This window comes from Ceratotherium simum, chromosome 6, assembly GCF_057802395.1.
Source record: "Ceratotherium simum simum isolate JZ-2026a chromosome 6, ASM5780239v1, whole genome shotgun sequence".
Lineage (NCBI taxonomy): Eukaryota > Metazoa > Chordata > Mammalia > Perissodactyla > Rhinocerotidae > Ceratotherium > Ceratotherium simum.
The window spans coordinates 29401119-29419507 of record NC_141905.1 but is presented as its reverse complement, the minus strand read 5'-3'; the positions used below and the strand labels follow the sequence as shown (position 1 = coordinate 29419507).

General features: G+C 39.5%; 1 protein-coding gene across 6 annotated transcripts in view; it reads right to left on the bottom strand.

Annotated features, from left to right (window-relative positions):
• Window positions 1–18389, bottom strand: part of ASCC1 (activating signal cointegrator 1 complex subunit 1) — a 101491-nt gene that overhangs the window by 23580 nt on the left and 59522 nt on the right. For 5 of the 6 annotated variants that reach the window (XR_015552459.1, XM_014784885.2, XM_087432050.1 and 2 more), the window contains exon 8: window positions 1362–1486. The exons of the other annotated variant lie outside the window; for it this stretch is intronic. Coding sequence is in view for 4 of the 5 variants with exons in the window: in XM_014784885.2 (XP_014640371.1) it covers window positions 1362–1486 (125 nt within the window). In the remaining variant the exon portion in view is untranslated. The remainder of the gene's footprint in view (window positions 1–1361; window positions 1487–18389) is intronic. 6 annotated transcript variants of the gene reach the window in all.

Sequence of the window (18389 nt, the reverse complement as noted above, 5' to 3'; positions counted from 1 at the left end):
AAAATATTCTTTTTTCTGGAATTCCAAATATTCTTCTGCAATACTACTATTCAAATGAAAGAAATGCATTCCCTCAGAACAAGAACACGTATAGAGTTTTGGATTCTATTAACTCCCCAAACAAGAGCCTATAGGTTTTGACTGAGTCATTTGAACGTTTTTGATCTCAGTGCTCCCAAAGGTAAAATAGTGGTTTATTTAGAAAAGTCTTAAATAAAATACAATCTAGAAGCACAAAACATTTACACTAGAACTAAAAATTGCCTAGCTACCTCTCTCTTCGTTCTACGATGGCTCTAAGCAAGTGGGGTTAATATTAAATGACTTCCAGATGGGATCCTTGGTATATATCTGAGAGAAATAAAAAGCTGTACTTTGACAAAAAGGAGACACAAACTGTCCTAAAGTATAAATCTACAAATAGTTTATGGGTTTGAGTCCTGATGGAGTCCCCTTCCAATCTAGACTTTCTAAAACCAAGATCATGGTTCTAACAAAGGAAATAACACCTGAATACGGGATTTTGGTGCCGGTATATTTTAAACAACAGGTTTTGGAAGGAGAAGCTGCATATAATTTCAATTTGTGGCTCCTGATCAGATAGATGCTGAATGTGCTAGAGAAGATTTCACTTTGGTGGTGGGAATGGGAAGAAAAGAAGAATCCTTTTTGAAATGTAGTTTATTATTCCACATCAAGGGTTAAAACAAGGCATTTTTATATGAAGACTCCGATTCCATGAGGGCAAAAAAATCATCACTCTAACACAACATTTCTCAACTTTGGTGCTATTGACATTTTGGGCTGAATAATTCTTTGTTGTGAGGGGCTGTCCTGTGCATTGCAGAGGGTTAAGCAGCATCCCTGGCCTCTACCCACTCGATGCCAGTAGCAGCCCACCTCCAATCTCCTAAATGTGACAATCAAAAATGTTTCCAGACAATCCCAAATTTCCTCTGGGGGGGCAAAATTGCCCATAGTTGAGAACCACTGGTCTAACATTTATTTTTACTAGCTAATCTTCCTTTCTTCTTTTCAAAAAAAAGCCACCAAGTATTGCATTGAACATACTTACACTAAAATAATTATTCATTGTTTACCTGAAATTTACCCGGGCATCCTGTATTTCTATTTGCTAAATCTGGCATCCCTCTGTGTGACAGAAAGACAAGATTTGGAATGTCACACTCCCATGCTAGATATGTCCCTGCCCACTTCCACTGTGCTTATCAAAACAAGCTAACAGACCTAAAAAAGAAGATATATCAGAGATTCTTTGATAGCCCATTCTATTCAAACCCCAGGGATATCATAAGGCCTTGCTGATCACAAACTGTGCTCCAGTTCTATGGAGGACTTACCATTGGGGTCTTTCCTGAATAGAGTATTCATGACTGTAGCATGGAGTTTCACACTATTCCACTCTTTCACTATTAGTCCAGATGCCTGAAAACGTTCCAGCACTCGATCAACTAATTCCTGCAGCCTGGAGAAATTGAAGAAAGAAGTACAGAAATCTCAGTAGTCTCCTGAACCCCTGATTACTAATTCAACAACGTTTCCAGAGCATCTGCTCTGAGCCAATCACTGTACAAGGCCCTGTGTAAGAAGAGGAAGAATAAAAGGCTGCAGTCCCCACCATCATGAAGCTCACAGCCTTGTGAAGTAGACAGACAGAGAACAAATAACTGTAATACATCATAGTCAGTGCTAAGGGAGTGATCACCTGTCCATGGAGAGGGCCAGGTTTTCACATGAGGATTAAACATGGTCTTGAAGGAACACGGAAGTTTATCATCTTGAGGATGGGGCTCAAGAAGCCAGGCTCAACAGAGAGCTGCCTAAAAGGAAGTGCTTTATTGGTTCATCTGGTCACAGAACCAAAAGCTACTGTGACTGACATGTTTCTGCTAGGATCAAACAGGGTCTGGTATGACTCTAAGACATTTGCTCATTGGTAAGGAGCATGCACTGTGAAGATCCCAATAGCCCTGGACCCTACACCAGTGTTTCAGTGAGGTGGAAGTATAGTACCAAGAAAGACAACTATAGGAAAATCCACTATAGGAAAAGGCTGCTTGACTGATTCCTCATATGGACTCCGGGTAGCTCCAAGCACTAAGAGTTTTGCAGTGGCTGAGTTCTAACTCAATGATGGCTATTCATTCTCCTACCTCCACCAGAAGCTATTATTGAACAGGAAGTTTTCATTCTGTTCAGGTGTTTGGCTCAACAGCTTCAAGAACTCCCTTTAATATTTCTCATAAGACCAGTCTGTGGTGATGAACTCAGTTTTTGTTTGTCTGGAAAACTCTTTCTCTCTCCTTCAATTCTGAAGAACAACTTTGCCAGTTGTGCCAACAAGAGGGATCATTATCCCAGCAAGTGTGTGGTGGAGAAGACTTTGGTCCTAGGCCTCAGGAAATAGCCATTTTTTGCGACCACTCACTTATCTGATGGTAAAATTCAGCCTGTGGCTTTCACATATTGTGTCAAAACGTCCACCCTGAGCTTGGAGAAGCTCTTACTAAACGCTTGCGCTGACAGGGAGGTCCGCATCAAATGACAGAGCAGTGCACCTGGTGACGAGTACAGGGAGAAGCCTGCACCTGTCAACTTTTCCCTTGGCCTTTTTTGAGATCTGTGCTGCATGCTAATTGGCTTCCCTGGCTCAAAAGAATCTTTCATTATTCACTTGTGTACTAATCAGCAATAGATTTCAGTTTTTAGATTTCACTTTTTTAGATGTACTAGTAATACTCTTTGTGTCACACACTACCTCTTCTCCTGGATGAAAGTAGCCCTGAGACATTTACAGACTTCATGAATCTTCCATTGCTTCTTGGGCCATGGCCCTGTGATAAGCACTGTGGCCAGCAGCCAGCAGCTTCCCCTGGAGCAGGGCTGGAGGGACTTGTTTTACTGAGATGTGGGCCAAGCCCATCTTGTGTGGCCCATTTGTGGGAGCTTGCCTCAGGCAGAGTTGCTGTGGCTGCAGCAGCTGAGTTGCTGGAAGCCTATCTCCAAGAGGACAGCAGCCTCTGGTATCCCTACTCCCCCAGTTATCTTTCATCCACTTAAACGTGGGCAAAACAACCTTCTTCTGCTCCCACTGCATACATGGCAGCAAGAGGGAGTTATTCTCCCCTAGAGATTAACTCAGGAGCCCAACGATTCTTTTCCCCTTCATGGTTTTCAGGTTCCAAAGTTCCAAATTAATCTTCTTAAAATTCTAATTTCTTTATCTTGTTTTTTATAAAATACTGTCTACTAACCAAAGAATATTTATAACATGAGTAAGCCATAATTAATAATAAGAAAATAAATACCCATGTCCCCCCCCATCAAACTTCAGAAATAAAGGACTGGGACAAGTGAGGCACTTGCCTTGGGCACAAAATTTAAGGGGATGCCAAAATCGCAGTAATCAAGATAAATCATGTTTTAAAGCAATATTTTTAAGAATCAAAATTAACACAAAAAGAAATCATATTCTGATGAACAGAACACCAAAATTTTGAATGAAGACGGGATTAGTATTACCGAGTTCTCATTTTGCCTCAGGCTCCAATGCGGCTTGGCGTGGGATAGAACATTACAACATACAATTCCTCAGGATGCTCCCTGCTCCGGTGACACCAGTGACTCCATGCTCCCTGCCACAGCATGTGTTGGGGCAGCCTCATGACCTCAGCACTCTTTAACACACACATTTTCTTATCAGGCTTCCTCTACTTAGCAACCTGCCAACTGCCTCAGCTCTGCGCTTTCTGTTCCCTGGGCCACAGTATCCACTCCCTCCCTCTACCTATGCAAATCGTACCATCCTTCCAGGCCCAACTCAAATCCCACTCTTCCATGAAATCTTTCTAACGACCCTAAAACCCCCACTCCCCCATATCCGTGAGCAGTGATTTTGCCCTTCTCTGAGATGCTGCCCCCTCTTATAATGCGTGCACTCCTTAGCATTCTCAGGGATGGTCCCTTAATGTTTCAAGTCTGTCTGTACCCTTCCCTGACAAGATTGTATGCTCCTTAAAAGCATGTTATATTTGTCTTATATCCGCCAGAGCACCCTTATACTTGACTTTCAGTAACTATTGGCTGTGACTGGTTAACTGATGGACTCGACTGATTAAAAAGTGAGAATTGAATGTAAAAAACCGACATGGTCTTGAAAGATCATTAAAGATTCGTAGATAAAACCAGGGAAAGACACTTCAAGCAGAAGAAATAGCATGTGCAAAGATGCCGAGGCATGCACGACCAGAGCTTATTTGGAAAACTGCCAATTATCTAATATAGCTGTGATAGAGAGTGAGAGAAGAGGGACAGTGGAGACGAACTGGACATAAGTAGTGGTCACACCACTGAAAGCCACAGAAATTTTTAAAAATGGAATGATGTGGTCAGATGTCCATTTCTGAAAGCTGCCCTGTGGCAGAGTAGAAAATACCAGAGGTACAGAGGTCAGCTGGGTGGTACTATAACAGTAGAAATAACAACAAAGAGGAAGTGTCAGGTACTGTTCTAAGCACTTTATATCTGTTCAGTTATTTAATCCTCATAAGAAACTATTATCCCTAGTTTACCAATGAGGAAACTGAGGCACAGAGAAGTTACAAAACTTGACCAAGGTCACATAATAAGTGGCAGATCCAAAATAAGAACCCACGCAGTCTAGCTTCAGAGTTCACGCTCTTAAGGACCATGCTACAAAGGAGAAAAGGATGAAGATCTAAACTATGGCAGGGGCAATGAGAACTGAGACAAGGGAATGGACTCGGAAGAGCTATGTGCGAGAGAAGCTGGTGCCCACTCTGACAGGGCAGTGCTAAGTGAGAGGAAGCAGCTGAGAGTGACTCCCAAGAGTCTGCCTGGAACAACCAGGTGGATCACTGACCAAGATGGCGAGCTGTGGAGAAGCAACTGCTATAGTGAAGTTGTGCTCTTCTGGGAGAGGTTAATAGCATGTATGCTTCTGCATATGTGGCACGGGATATCAAGTAGGACAGGTCCAGGAGAGAGATGGAGATATAAGCCTCAAGCTCAAGAGAAAAATCCAGGCCAAAGATACAGATTTAGGAGTCATCAGTGCAAAAACAGTAGTTAAAAGCATGGGATAGATGCAGTCATGGGGGGAGGGGGACTCAGAGCCAGAAGAAGAGAGCTGAAGACAGAGCCCTGTAGGACACTCCTATGGAAGGGGCAGAGAAGGAACCAGCAGACACAATCGAAAAGGAAGACTTCAGCAAGGCTGAAAGAATTATAAGGGGAAAAAAAGGAATAATCAGTACAGTACAAAGCTATAGAAAGGAGCAAAATGTGCCTACTTATTTCTCCCAATCAGAAGGTTATTAGAGAACTTTGCCAAAGCAGTGTCGCTGGCAAACCAGAGACGGAAGCCTTGTCACAGAGGGCCAAGGGAGAAACCAGAGGGAGAGCGAAGGGATAAGTGCACATAAACTCTTTCAAGAAACTTGAAAGGAAGGCAACTAATGCCTTGATAATGAGAAGATACAGAATTGAGGGCAGGTTGTTCATGTGTTTTCAATGAGGAGAATAAGTTGAAAATGCTTATTGACAATAAGAAATTATCCAATAGACAAGGAAGATGAAACGAGGTAATGAAGAGAATTAACAGAACAAGATCTCAAAGGAGACAGGAGGGCTGATGTGCTCATAGGTGACAGGAATACAGAGGTAAAAAAAAAAAAGTCCCTCCCCTTGAGCAGCTTACATTTCAGTGAAAGTAGACAGACAGTAAACAAATACACATATACTACATCAGGTGGTACTAAGCCCCATGAAGAAAATGAAATGGAAAAGAGGGAGAAGAAAGCGATTGAGGGTAAGTGTACTATTTTAGATAGGGTGATTAGGGAAGGTTTCCCTATAAATTGACATTTGAGCTGAGACTTGAGGGAACAGCATTCCAGAGAAAGAGAAGAGCAAGTACAGACATCCGAGGCAGCATACGCATGGTATGACTGAGGAACAGTAAGAAGCCAGTGTATGGAGTGAAACTGAGGAGAGAGGTGACAAGGTTGGAAGGTAGAGAGGACCAGGTCACACGGGCTTATACAGGGCTCTTAGGCCCTTGTAAGGACTTTGGCTTTTACTCTGAGTGAGGTGGGGAGCTTTTGGAGAGTTTTTAGCAGAAGAATGACATGATCTGACTGACATTTTAAAAGAAAACCTCTAGCTGCCATGTGGAGTACAGACAGTGATGGAGGCAAGGACGGAAACAGGAAGACGGTTAGGAGGCTGTCGCAAAAACCCAGGTGGCTGGGGCGGTGGTGGAGGAGGTGGTGAGAAGTGGGAGCTTTCCTGATATGCGAGAATCAAGAGTCAAAGTTGATTCTAAAAGAATTTTTGTCCTGAACAACGGAAAGATTGAATCTCAAAGAACACAGCACACTCAAGGATTCAGGAGAAATCCTGCAGAGCGAGAAGGGCAGCAATGACATAGAGAGGCAGGCTGAAGCCATGCTGAGAAGGCTCCTGTGTACGCGTCAGGCAGGGCTGGAACCTTCTTTGGTAGGCCATAGGAAACCAATGGGGTTTGTAAGAAGCAAGATACACAGGGGAAAACTAAGGGCATGGAAGCCAGTTAAGAGAGGTGTTGTGCTTCCTTATATAGTTATTTTTTTTCTGATTTCAAAATGATACATGCTCATTATAGAAAAAATGGAAAATGAAGAAAAGTATAAAAAAGAAAACATGACCTCACCATCCACAGATGAACACTTAACTTTTTGTTATATAATTTTTACCATCTTTTTCTACAGATATACATCAATTTTTAAAAGACAAACCATTTTTCTATAACCTGATTTTTCATTGAATATACCCTGAATATTTTTCCATGTCATGAAATATTTTTCTAAAATATCATTTCAGATACCTTTTTGAGGAGTTTAAACCAGCAATGAGAAGAGCTAACCAGTAAAATATTGGTAAGGATGGAGAAAGAGGACTGATTCAAGAAAACAACTTTATCCCTTCATTCCTAAGAGGAAAATAAAATACATTCACCCTGCACATAACTCTGATTTTGTAGTTAATTGATTTAATTAATTGTGCATGTGGATCTCCAAGCAAAGATCTATATTATAATGGGTCTAAAGTTTCTGATTAACACCATCAAAGAACCACAAAGTTTTGAAATATTTCTAAATATTACAACATAAACTTAAGTCTAAACATAACCAAGCACTGCAAAATCCACTTCAAGTACAAATCACAACAGAAGGATGCCGCACTTCTCTCTCCCCTATTAAAGTCCAGCTATGTGGAAACAGGGAGCAAGAAATACCAGAAAAATGGAATTAAATAGACCGAAAGAAACCAGCTTCCAGCTTTGTCTTTCTGGAAAATTATGATTTCTGTCCAATTTACAGACTCAGAACTTTGAAGGGACCAACATCCTTTAAAAAGTTCTAGTCTAACCTACTCATCTTACACAAGAGGAAATGAAACACAGACAGGATGAGTTGCTCAAAGTCAGGACAGAGAGACCAGAATCCCATCTCCTGGCAGCCAGTTTTGCTCTGCACTTCACAAAGGCTGGCTCTTTATCTTATTCACTGCTTTACCCTGGCACCTACATTAACGCCTAATTGACACATAAGCAGTGCTCAACAAATAGTTGTTGCATGCATGCATGCATGAATTCACAGATGACAAACATTTTGGAGTTTTATTAAGAGAACTTAAGGGTATTTGGGTACAATCACTAAACTTCACGTTGATGTCATGGATACTACATTTGACAATACATCAGTATATTTCCAACAGCATAGTCTTTCAATCCTTACTTCATCGATCCTTTCCTGTTTGACTATGAATGAGTCACCAAGCTTCTCTGTGCCTTTGCTTCCTCATAAGTGAACTAAAAATAATATAGGGATGCTATGAGAAAAAAAATAAATTATGTTTAAGCAGTTTTATCATTTAGTGCTTTGGGTTTAAAAACAGAAGCCAGTTACTAATGCCTTAAATCTAAGCTCTTTAGTTTAAAGGCCTCTTAGTGCTACAAAGCTCAAGCACTCCAGAGCCATCTTTACAGATAGTGAGTTGTACTGCAGCACGATTACTGACTCCCTTGAAAGTGCAAATTCCAGGCTTTTGTTTGTGCTTTTTTTCCCCCAATTTAATAAAGTTCTATCCAATTAATATTTCCTGAGTGCTTACTGTATACAGGCATTATGCTAGTCACTACAAGAATAAAAAACTAAGCAAACATAGTCCTTGTTATTAAGGAGCTTACAATCTATTAAGAGAACCATAAAAAGACTTTGGTAATGACACCAGCAATGTGCTTTGGGTAATTTAAAGGTGGAAGAGATTATAGCTGGGTTGGGACCAGAACAGGCTACTAGGAGGGCTTAGGATAGGAAGCTAACTGTACCCAATTCATCTTTGTATACTAGGTGAACTTGAGTAAATGACTGAAATAAACAGCAAACATTCACTGAACAGCTACCATAAGCCATACATTAAAAAAGGAACTGGATAGACAATGCTGAATAAGACATACTCCTTGCCCCCAAGAATCTTAATAGTCTACTCGAGAAAAAGAAGAAGAAAGGACAGCAAGAAGAAAAGACAGCATTTGGACACAAAAAGATGAAGAGTAACATGAGAGAAACTTTAGTGACAAGGAATAATATTAACAAAGACACAAAGGATCCTTGACAAGCAGTGAGGCTGGCTGGGGCTTGGGGCAAGTACAAGACAGTGGAAAATCAAATTGAAATATTAAGTAGTTTTCATACTGGAATATCTTGAATGCTAGACTGAGGAACATGAATTAACTCAAAAGATGATGTGAAATGATAGATTTTTAAGCAAAGAAGTCCTATGGTATATAGCCTATGGCTTAGAAAGACTGATGTAGTAGTATTCCATAGGATCTATATACACTGAGTATATAGTAATGTCTGAGTAAAAGTAAAATGAGTAAAAGTAATGTCTAGGTTACATTTCATAAGAATGAACTGTGAACAATAAGTGTAATGTGATCCCGTTTGTGTAAAATAATATACATAGAAAATGATTCTCAGCAGTATTTTTTCTGCTTACCACCTACTGGGGAGGAAAACCGGGAGAGTCAGGGCAGGGAGAAAGGGAGCCATTTAATTTTCACTTCACCATCTGTAAGGCTTCCTCCCTCCCTCCCTTCCTCTCTTGCTCCCTCCCTTCCTTATCTGCTGAGGAAGATTCGCCCTGAGCTAACATCTGTTGCCAATCTTCCTCTTTTTGTATGTGAGCCACCACCACAGCATGGCCACTGACAGAGGAGTGGTGTAGGTCCACACCTGGGAACCAAACCCGGGCTGCAAAAGCGGAGTGCACCGAACTTAACCACTAGGCCACCAGGGCTGGCCCAAGGCTTTACTTTTATAAGGAAAACAATGTAAAAAGAAGCAGCTTGGCTGTGAAAGGAAGACAGCAAACTGGAAGATGGTACGGTGATGCTGGGCTGCATAGTTGTGGAATTTAACTCGAATTACATATCTACATACACACACCTTGCTCATCTTCTTTACACCAAAGTTCTCGAAAAAGTAGACAGTCTCCAATTATTCTTAATCCCCTTTTTCTGCCCCATCATGAGCACAGGCTTTACAATCAAACAAAACTGGATCAAACGATAATTCTACCACATACAAACACATACTAACTACTACTGCCCTTGACCTGACCAAGTACACCAAGTATACCTGAACAACATTTGCCAGTTATACCAAAAAAAAAAGAAAAAAAAAATCACATAAGCTAAAAGAAAAAAATATTACGTGCTATCTGGAAATAGCTACTGATAAGATTTTTTATGTATTCAGATTAACTGATTTATTTCTCTCATACTCCCTTTTCCTACTTTTAAGGGGGGAAAAAGTAAATGTATATTTACAAATTGTTTTGTAACCTGTTTTTATCACATAATACTCTACAGTGAATATTTTTCATTTTCACAAGACATAATTTTTAGCCAATACATAGTATTTTCTATTCTACAGATGTTCTACAGTTTATTTCCCACCAATCTGATTTTGATGAAATTCTTTCCAGTATTTACTGTTATACACAATACAGTAAAAGATATCTCCACATATAGATATTTGTCAACATATCTGATTAATACTATTGGATAAATTCGTATAGGGAGAATTAGCAAGTCCAAGAAGCACAAAATAAAACTCTTGGTATAAAGTGCCAACTTGCTTTCTGGAAAGCTTGTACTAATTTATACTTTAACTAGCAGTGACCTTCTTATGTCAGTTACCAAACACCCACTTAGTTTTCTTCTACTTTTAAAATTTGTGTGTTTTGGGGGCCAACCCCACAACCTAGCAGTCGGGTTCAGCGTGCTCCACTTCGGCAGCTGGGGTTCAGTTCCTGGGTGCCGACCTACACCACTTGTCGGCAGCCATGCTGTGGTGGCAGCTTACATACAAAATAGAGGAAGACTGACACAGACGTTAGTTCAGGGTGAATCTTCCTCAAGCAAAGAGAGGGGGATTGGGAGCAGATGATAGCTCAGGGCAGATCCTCCTCAAGCAAAGAGAGGGGGATTGACAGCAGATGTTAGCTCAGGGCGGATCTTCCTCAGCCAAAAAAAAAAAATGTGTGTTTGAATAGATTAGTTCTTAAATAGATTTAAGCTCCTTAAGGTAATGGTCATTTTATACATTTTTGTATCTTTTATGATGTCTAATACAGGGCCTGGTACCTTGTTAGTACTAAACTATTTGTTTCAGGGTATTCATCTTTTCTCCAACCACTTGTTAGCACTTTTACTGATCTCTTATTAATTTTAAAGCTTCTTTAAACTGTTATCTGCAAATAATGACAATTTTTGTCTTCTTTTCAATTGTCTCTCTTTTATAGCTTAGTTATAAGCCAGAACTTTCAGAACAATGTGTTTACGATTAATGGTTATTGTAGGCAACCATGTTTGACTTCTGTTTATAAACATTATTCAATTATCACTCAATATGATTGTCGATTTTTGCTTTAAAATCAGTATTTATTGTATTAGGCAATATCTTTCTATTCTATTTTCTGAAAGCTTTTAATTAAAAAATGGGTTGAATTTCGTCAAAAGCCTTTTAGGCATGTATTTAGATACTATTTTTTCATTTGATCAATTGAGTAGGATATTATTAGATTTCCTGGTCTTAATACATCTTTGCATTCCTGAGATAAACCAGCTTAGTCATAATGGATCATATTCATCTGACTCCTACACTCCACTTTCAGAAAATTGCCAAATCAAGTAGATTTTACTATTCTTGCATCCATTTATCAATTCTCATTGCTACTATTCTAGTTTAGGCCTTCTTTGCTTCTCACGTGGATTACTGTAATGGCTTTTAAATACTTCCCCCTCCTGTTCCTGGCTCTTCATTTAAATTACATAGGTAGCATACAATTGCATTAAATTTATATGAACCATCTGGGGAAGACTGACATCTTTATGAAACTAAGTCTATCATTGAACATGGGCAGTCTCTCAATTTATTTATAATTTATAATTTCCTGCAAAAAGATCTTACACATACTTGGTTATATTTATTCCTAAGTACTTTATAGTTTTTGTTCCTACTATAAATGGATGGTGGCTTTTTTAAATGATGTTTTCTGTTTGTTGCTGGTATATAGAAAAGCAACTGATTTTATTATACTAATTTTATAGCCAATCACTTTGCTAAACTCTCTTATTATTTCTAATAACTTGGTAATTGTAGATAACCTTGTCTTATTTCTGGTCAGAAAATGTAATTTCTAAGATATTAACTCATTGAAATTTATTAAGCCTTACTTTATGATCTACTATGTAATCAATTTTTTTCAACTGTTCCACGTGCTTGAAAAGAACATGAATTCTCTAATTGGTGAGTATATAATTCCAGAGATGATTATTACATTAAACTTGCTAATTGTTAAAATCTTCTGTATCTTTACTGATTTTATATCTGCTTGACCTACCAATAATTGGAAGATATGTTGCAATCTCCTCCTATGATGATGGATTTCTCGATTTCTCCCTAATAAAAAATTAATTATATAAATTTTGCTTAATCTACTTTGAGGCTGTTCTACTAGGTTCATACAAGTTTAGAACTATTTTATCTTCCTGGTAAATTGAACCTTTTATCATTATGTAACAGTCCTCTCTATTGCCAATCATGCATTTTTTTCTTTAAGCCTATCATGTTTGCTATTAATTCTGTTATGTCACCTTTCTTTTGGTATTTGCTTAGTATACCTTTTTCTTTTTTATTACTTCAACCTTATATTCTGGATGTATCTCTTGTAAAGAGCATATAAGTGAATTTTGTTTATATCTAATCTTATAATATCTTTCTTAATTGCTGAGTTTATTCCATTAACATATATTATATGTCTGGACTTCTTCATACCACCTTACATTTTAATTTCAAGTCATTCCACTTTTTTCTACTTCTTGCCCCTTTTTGAATTGAATTTGTATTTGTTCCTTTTTCCTTTTTCTATTTGTTTGGAAACTGTACACACTATTTTTAGACTTACTTTTAAAATTTTACTATGCACATTTAACTTAACAAAGTTAAGTAATATCTTAACCTCCCCCCCGATAAAAAAAACTCTAGAATACTTCAACTCCATAATTCCCCTTAGTCCTGACTTACAGGTTGTTAGCTGACATTTATGTCAGCTGAACAATTTTAGTTCTATCATTTTTTAAAACTCACCCAAATAAAAAATTGTATATAGACAATGTTTGCCATTTTATATATATTTACCATTCCTTTCTGCTTCTCATACTATCCTTCTTATATCTCAGACATCCTAGATTCATTTTCCTTTTCCTGAAGTATATTCCTTAGAAGTTACTTTACTGCAGATATCTCATAGTGATAAATTCTCTTAGTTTTTGTTCACCTATAAACAAAAACTTTATTTCTTTATTTCACCTTTGTTCTTTAAAGTTTTTCTTTTCTGAGTACACAATTCCAGGTTGACAGTCATTTTCTCTAGAAAAGATTCTGCTGTCTTTTGGCTTCCATTATTGCTACTGAGAAGTCTGCTGTCCTAATAGTTGTCAATCCTTTGTAGGTAACATCTAAGATCTTCTCTCTGTCTTTAGTGTTCTGCAGTTCCATTATGATTTATCTTGATATGGATTTTTTTAAATTTATTCTGCTTGTATTTCATCTTTTTTCTCTTATCTATTGCTAGTACCTCAACCCAAGCCACTCTAATTTCTTCACATGGCCATCTCATGTCACCCTACCTCTCCCTCATTATCCCTCATCCATAACTGGAATTTTCTAGGCTTTTTCTTGCCTCTGGGCTTTTGCTCTGCATTTATTTTTGCCTAGAACAAAAGATGGGAAGAACCTTCCGATCACTCCTTGCAAATGATGTAAGGGCCTGGAAATTGCCACACCTTTAGATCTCAATTCAGTATCAATTCCTTAGAGAAGCTTTCCTTGACCCTGCCCTCCCCAGCCTAAACTGCCAGACATTTTCTCTCTTCAACAGAGCACCATTTCCTCCCTGCTTTGTCTTTATCACACTTGGCAATTATATACTTAGGTGTTATTTGTTACTGTCTGTTTTCTTCATTAGTCTGTAAACTACATGGGGGCAATGACTATGTCTGGCTTTATTCACCATTCCATTCACAGCCTAGCACAGTGCCTAGCACACAGCAGGCATTTAATAAATTTTCATTGAATAAACAAACGACCAAATGAAAATCCAACTTCCTTTACACCCCTATAACAGTGCTTCTAGATCTGCACTTGCTATTTATTCTCTTTTCCTAAAATGCTACTCCCCCAGCAGGCAAACTCCTTATTCAGCAAAGAAACCTCATCTCCGAAGCTTCCTTTACAAAATTTGCCCACACATGGGCATAGTTTTGCTGCCCATCTATGCACCCCTAGAACCTCAATCATAGCCCTCATCCTAGTGAACTCTAATTACTGACAAGAAGTCCTAGGGTCTACTGCACCTCACATATTGGGCATTCAAAATTGCCTGAGGGAAAAGGGAATTGGAAATGCCCTGACGGTGGAATAACTGATGGTGCCAGGTCTTTGAGGAGATAAGAAGAAATGAGGCCATGAGAATAAGTAAAGGGATCAGCCTCATCAGAGAGAACATATGCCACTCGTCAGAAAGAGAGTGAAATCGAGTGGGGTAGGTGTGATGAAAATAGGTAGATTGTGAGGGGAAAAAGAAGGAAGTTGATGGGTTGGCTTCATGTTCTCAGTATAATGTGAGGAAGCCATTCTTCTGAGAGGGGTAAACATGGAGCCTTGCAAGAATAACAGTTAGAACAGAAGAGACACTGTGTTCAACAGTTAAGTCTTAGTAACAGGTGACTACCAAGTACTGTCATGCACCGCATAACAATGTTTCGGTGAATGACAAACCACATATATGACAGTGGTCCCATTAGATTAGTACCATGTAGCCTAGGTGTATAGAAGGCTATACAATGCATCCAGGTTTGTCTAAGAAGACTCTATGATGTTCGCACAATGACGAAATTGTCTAACAACACATTTCTCAGAACGTGTCCCCATCATTAAATGACGCATGACTGTAATTGGTAAAAGGCTGAATGCAAATTCCTTACCCAGTCAGGTTTTACCAAACCCAAGGATGCATCAATAAGTGTAGCTACACTGTCCCAGCTCTCTGTTTCCAGAGGAAAAATCTGATCTAAATGGTTCCACCCTTTTAAAGGTCAGGCACTTCACAGTCAATTGTTTTAAGGGAATCTTTGATTTTAAATATATGAAATCATACAAAGAAAGTTGAGTGTACTTTTAAGACATGGCCTCTCCCCCTTGCCTCCTGTATTCAGCACTATCTCTTCACATAAAGAAACAAAGGATTGAGTGTTTCTTAAAAACAGGGCCATGTCTTACTCAATTCCACATCAATTCATATAGTCTTGCAAAAGACCTTGCACAAAGGAAGCATTCAAATAGTTTTAATAGTGAATTAAATAAGAGGTGTGCCATTCCCTCAGACACTGTAGATTTGAGGAGGGGAATTTACAAATCTTTTTGAAATAACACAAACATGTCTCTTCTTGTGAAGGAGGAATGGACAATAGAAAAAAGACAACACAGCAGTAAGAGATGGGAATTACTCAAAAAAGTTCTTGGTTGATCACATTAGTGGATTCAGTGGACATTTCATAAGAACATTCAACTTACAAGGTCTTGACAACAGGAAGTGTGCAAAATTTGTAAGGGCTGTGGGAAAATAAACGGTGTATTCACCTTCTGAACCCTGACCCTTCCATTAGTATGGATACAAATTATGCCTGAGCACTGTCTTCAAAAGACATCTAGCTTCTATAGCTCTTATTTTTCTTCCTATCTCAAAAAACCTATTATTCTCTATACTTGAAGACCTCCTATAGAAATAAGGATCTAACCTTGAAAGCAAAAGGTAAACATATCCAATGGAAACACTCAAAGTAACGATTTTATCATCCCTTCCTAATGGCCACTCTTTTTCCCTCTGGGGGCCACCAAGAATAGGGTAAATCAAAACTGTGGAGTCTATGACATATGTATGTTAAAACAGACTGAAGCCCTAAATTAGGAAAAATTCCCTATTTTATTTAATGAAACACTGTAATCCTATGTAAATTTTCCATATAGCTTCAAGTTAACTGCATGTCCATAAGCTATCACAGATTTCAGTTTGACAACAGTAAGGTTTAAACCAGTAGTGACAAAAATTAAATAAGTCTCAGACGTCAGCAATATGGCAGAGTGAGTTGTTCTCTTTCTCTCTCCCCCTTCGAACTAAAACTAAATGGACATTCATTGATCAACGGAGGATACCCAAACAACATAACAGGACCCCTGAGAGACCTGCGCAGCTATACATCTGAAGGTGGATGGACTACCCCCAGGGAAGTGGCAGAGACAGGTGAGCACTCTCCGGTCCCCTGGCAGCCCTGTGCATGCGTGTGACTGCTCTCCTGGCTGGAACACCCATAGCACAGCTGCGGCCTCGAGGGTGGGAGCACGCCTTGGTGCAACTGCTGGAACAGGTGACAGCAGCCCTGAGTCCCTGCGTGATCACTTTCTCGTCCAGTGGGAGAGCCCACAGTGCCACCGCAGTCCCAGGGAGTGGCCCAGGCTCAGACTCAGTGGGGAAGCCCCGCCTACCAACCACAACAGCTAGTGCGACCTAGGAGGAGATGGCAGCAGATCTGCATGCCCTGGAGCACGAGTACCCGGATACCATGAATGCCCATAGTATTGCCACAGTCCCAAAGGGGAGAGCGCGTCTCAGCAGGACTGTGGGAGCAGCTGGCAGCATCCCTGCCCCTGTATGATCACTTTCCCCAGTCTGGTGGGAGAGCTCACAGCGCCGCCACAGCCTCCAGGGAGTGTCCCAAGCCTGAATCCAGTGGGGAGGCCCCACGCACCAAGCAAGACAGCTGGTGCAACCTAGTAGGAGACGGCGGCGGTTCTGCATGCCTGGGCGAACAAGTTCCCAGTTGCCACGAATGCACATAGTACCACTGTGGCTCCGAAGCGGGGAGTGCACTTTGGCAGGATTGTGGGAGTATGCAATGGCAGCCCTGAGCCCCCACGTGACACTTTCCCATTTGATGGGAGAGCCCATAGGGCTGCTGTGGTCCCAAGGAGTGGCCCAGGTTTGGACAGGGACAGCTGACAGGTATCGCAGCAGGCTCATAACAAACAGCTCCTGCCCCCCTGCCAGTGGTGGCAGGTGGAACTTGAGATGAGATACTATCACTATGCAAAGGCACAAATCCACACCATCAAATAGTATGAAGATATATCAATAGTCCAGACCAGAAGGAAAATGACAAACACCCAGAAATCAATCCTGAAGGCACAGAAATTTACAATCTAAATGACAGAGAATGCAAAATAGCTATCATAAAAAAACTCAATAAGTTACAAGAAAACTCAGGACAGTTCAATGAAATCAGGAATAAAATTAATGAACAGAGGGAATTCTTCACAAAAGAGCCAGAAACTATAGAGAAAAACCAATCAAAAAGTTGCAGATGAAAAACACAGTGAATGAGATAAAGAAAAATCTAGAGTCCTTAAATAACAGAGCTGATATTATGGAGGACAGAATTAGCAATTTAGAAGATAAAAATATAGAAATGCTTCAGATGGAGGAGGAGAGAGAACTAAGACTAAAAATAAATGAAGAAATCTCCAAGAAATATCCAACTCAATTAGGCAATGCAACATATGGATTACAGGTATTCTAGAGGGAGAAGAGAGGGAAAAAGGAGCAGAGAACTTGTTCGAAGAAATAATAGCTGAGAATGTCCCAAACCTGGGGAAGGAGCTGGAATTACAAGTAAAAGAAGCTAATAAAACTCCTAATTACATCAATGTAAAAAGAGCTTCTCCAAGGCATATATTAGTAAAACTGGCACAAATCAATGACAAAGAAAAAATATTAAGGGCAGCAAGGCAGAAGAAAATAACCTACAAAGGAACCCCTATCAGGCTTTCAGTGGATTTCTCAGCAGAAACCTTACAGGCTAGGAGACAGTGGAAGGAAATAATCAAAATTCTGAAAGACAAAAACCTTCAGCCAAGAATATTCTATCCAGTGAAAATATCCTTCAGATATGATGGAGAAATAAAAACCCTCCCAGATAAGCAAAAGCTAAGGGAGTTCATCACCACAAGACCCCCCCTACAAGAAACGATCAAGAAGGCCCTCATAGCAGGAAAAAAAAGAAAGGGTTTACAAAGCCTTGAGCAAGGAGATAAATAAGCAGACAAAACCAGAAAATTACAACCCTCTATCAGAACAGATTAGCAAACAATTATAATATTAAAGATAAAGGAAAGGAAAACATCAAGAATAAATATAATCACTCCATTTTAACCAGCAAATCACAACACAAAACAGAGTAATTTGTGACAACAATAACTTAGATGAGGAAGAGGAAAGGGATGGAAACTGCTTAGACTAAGGAAATAAGAGACCATCAGAAAATGGACTATCTCATTTACAAGATCTTTTATATCACAGTAACCACTAAACAAAAAATCAGAACAAGAGACACAAATGATAAATAAAGAGAAAACTGAGAAAACCATCACAGAGAACCACCAAACTGAATTAGCAGTCCAAACTACACGGGATGAGAAACAAGAGAAATACTAAACAACTGGAAGAGAAGTGATAAAATGGCAGCATTAAGCCCTCATATATCAATAATCACTCTAAATGTAAATGGACTGAATTCTCCAATCAAAATACACAGAGTGGCTAGATGGATTAAAAAACAAGACCCAACAATATGCTGCCTCCAGGAAACACATCTCAGCTCTAAAGACAAACACAGGCTT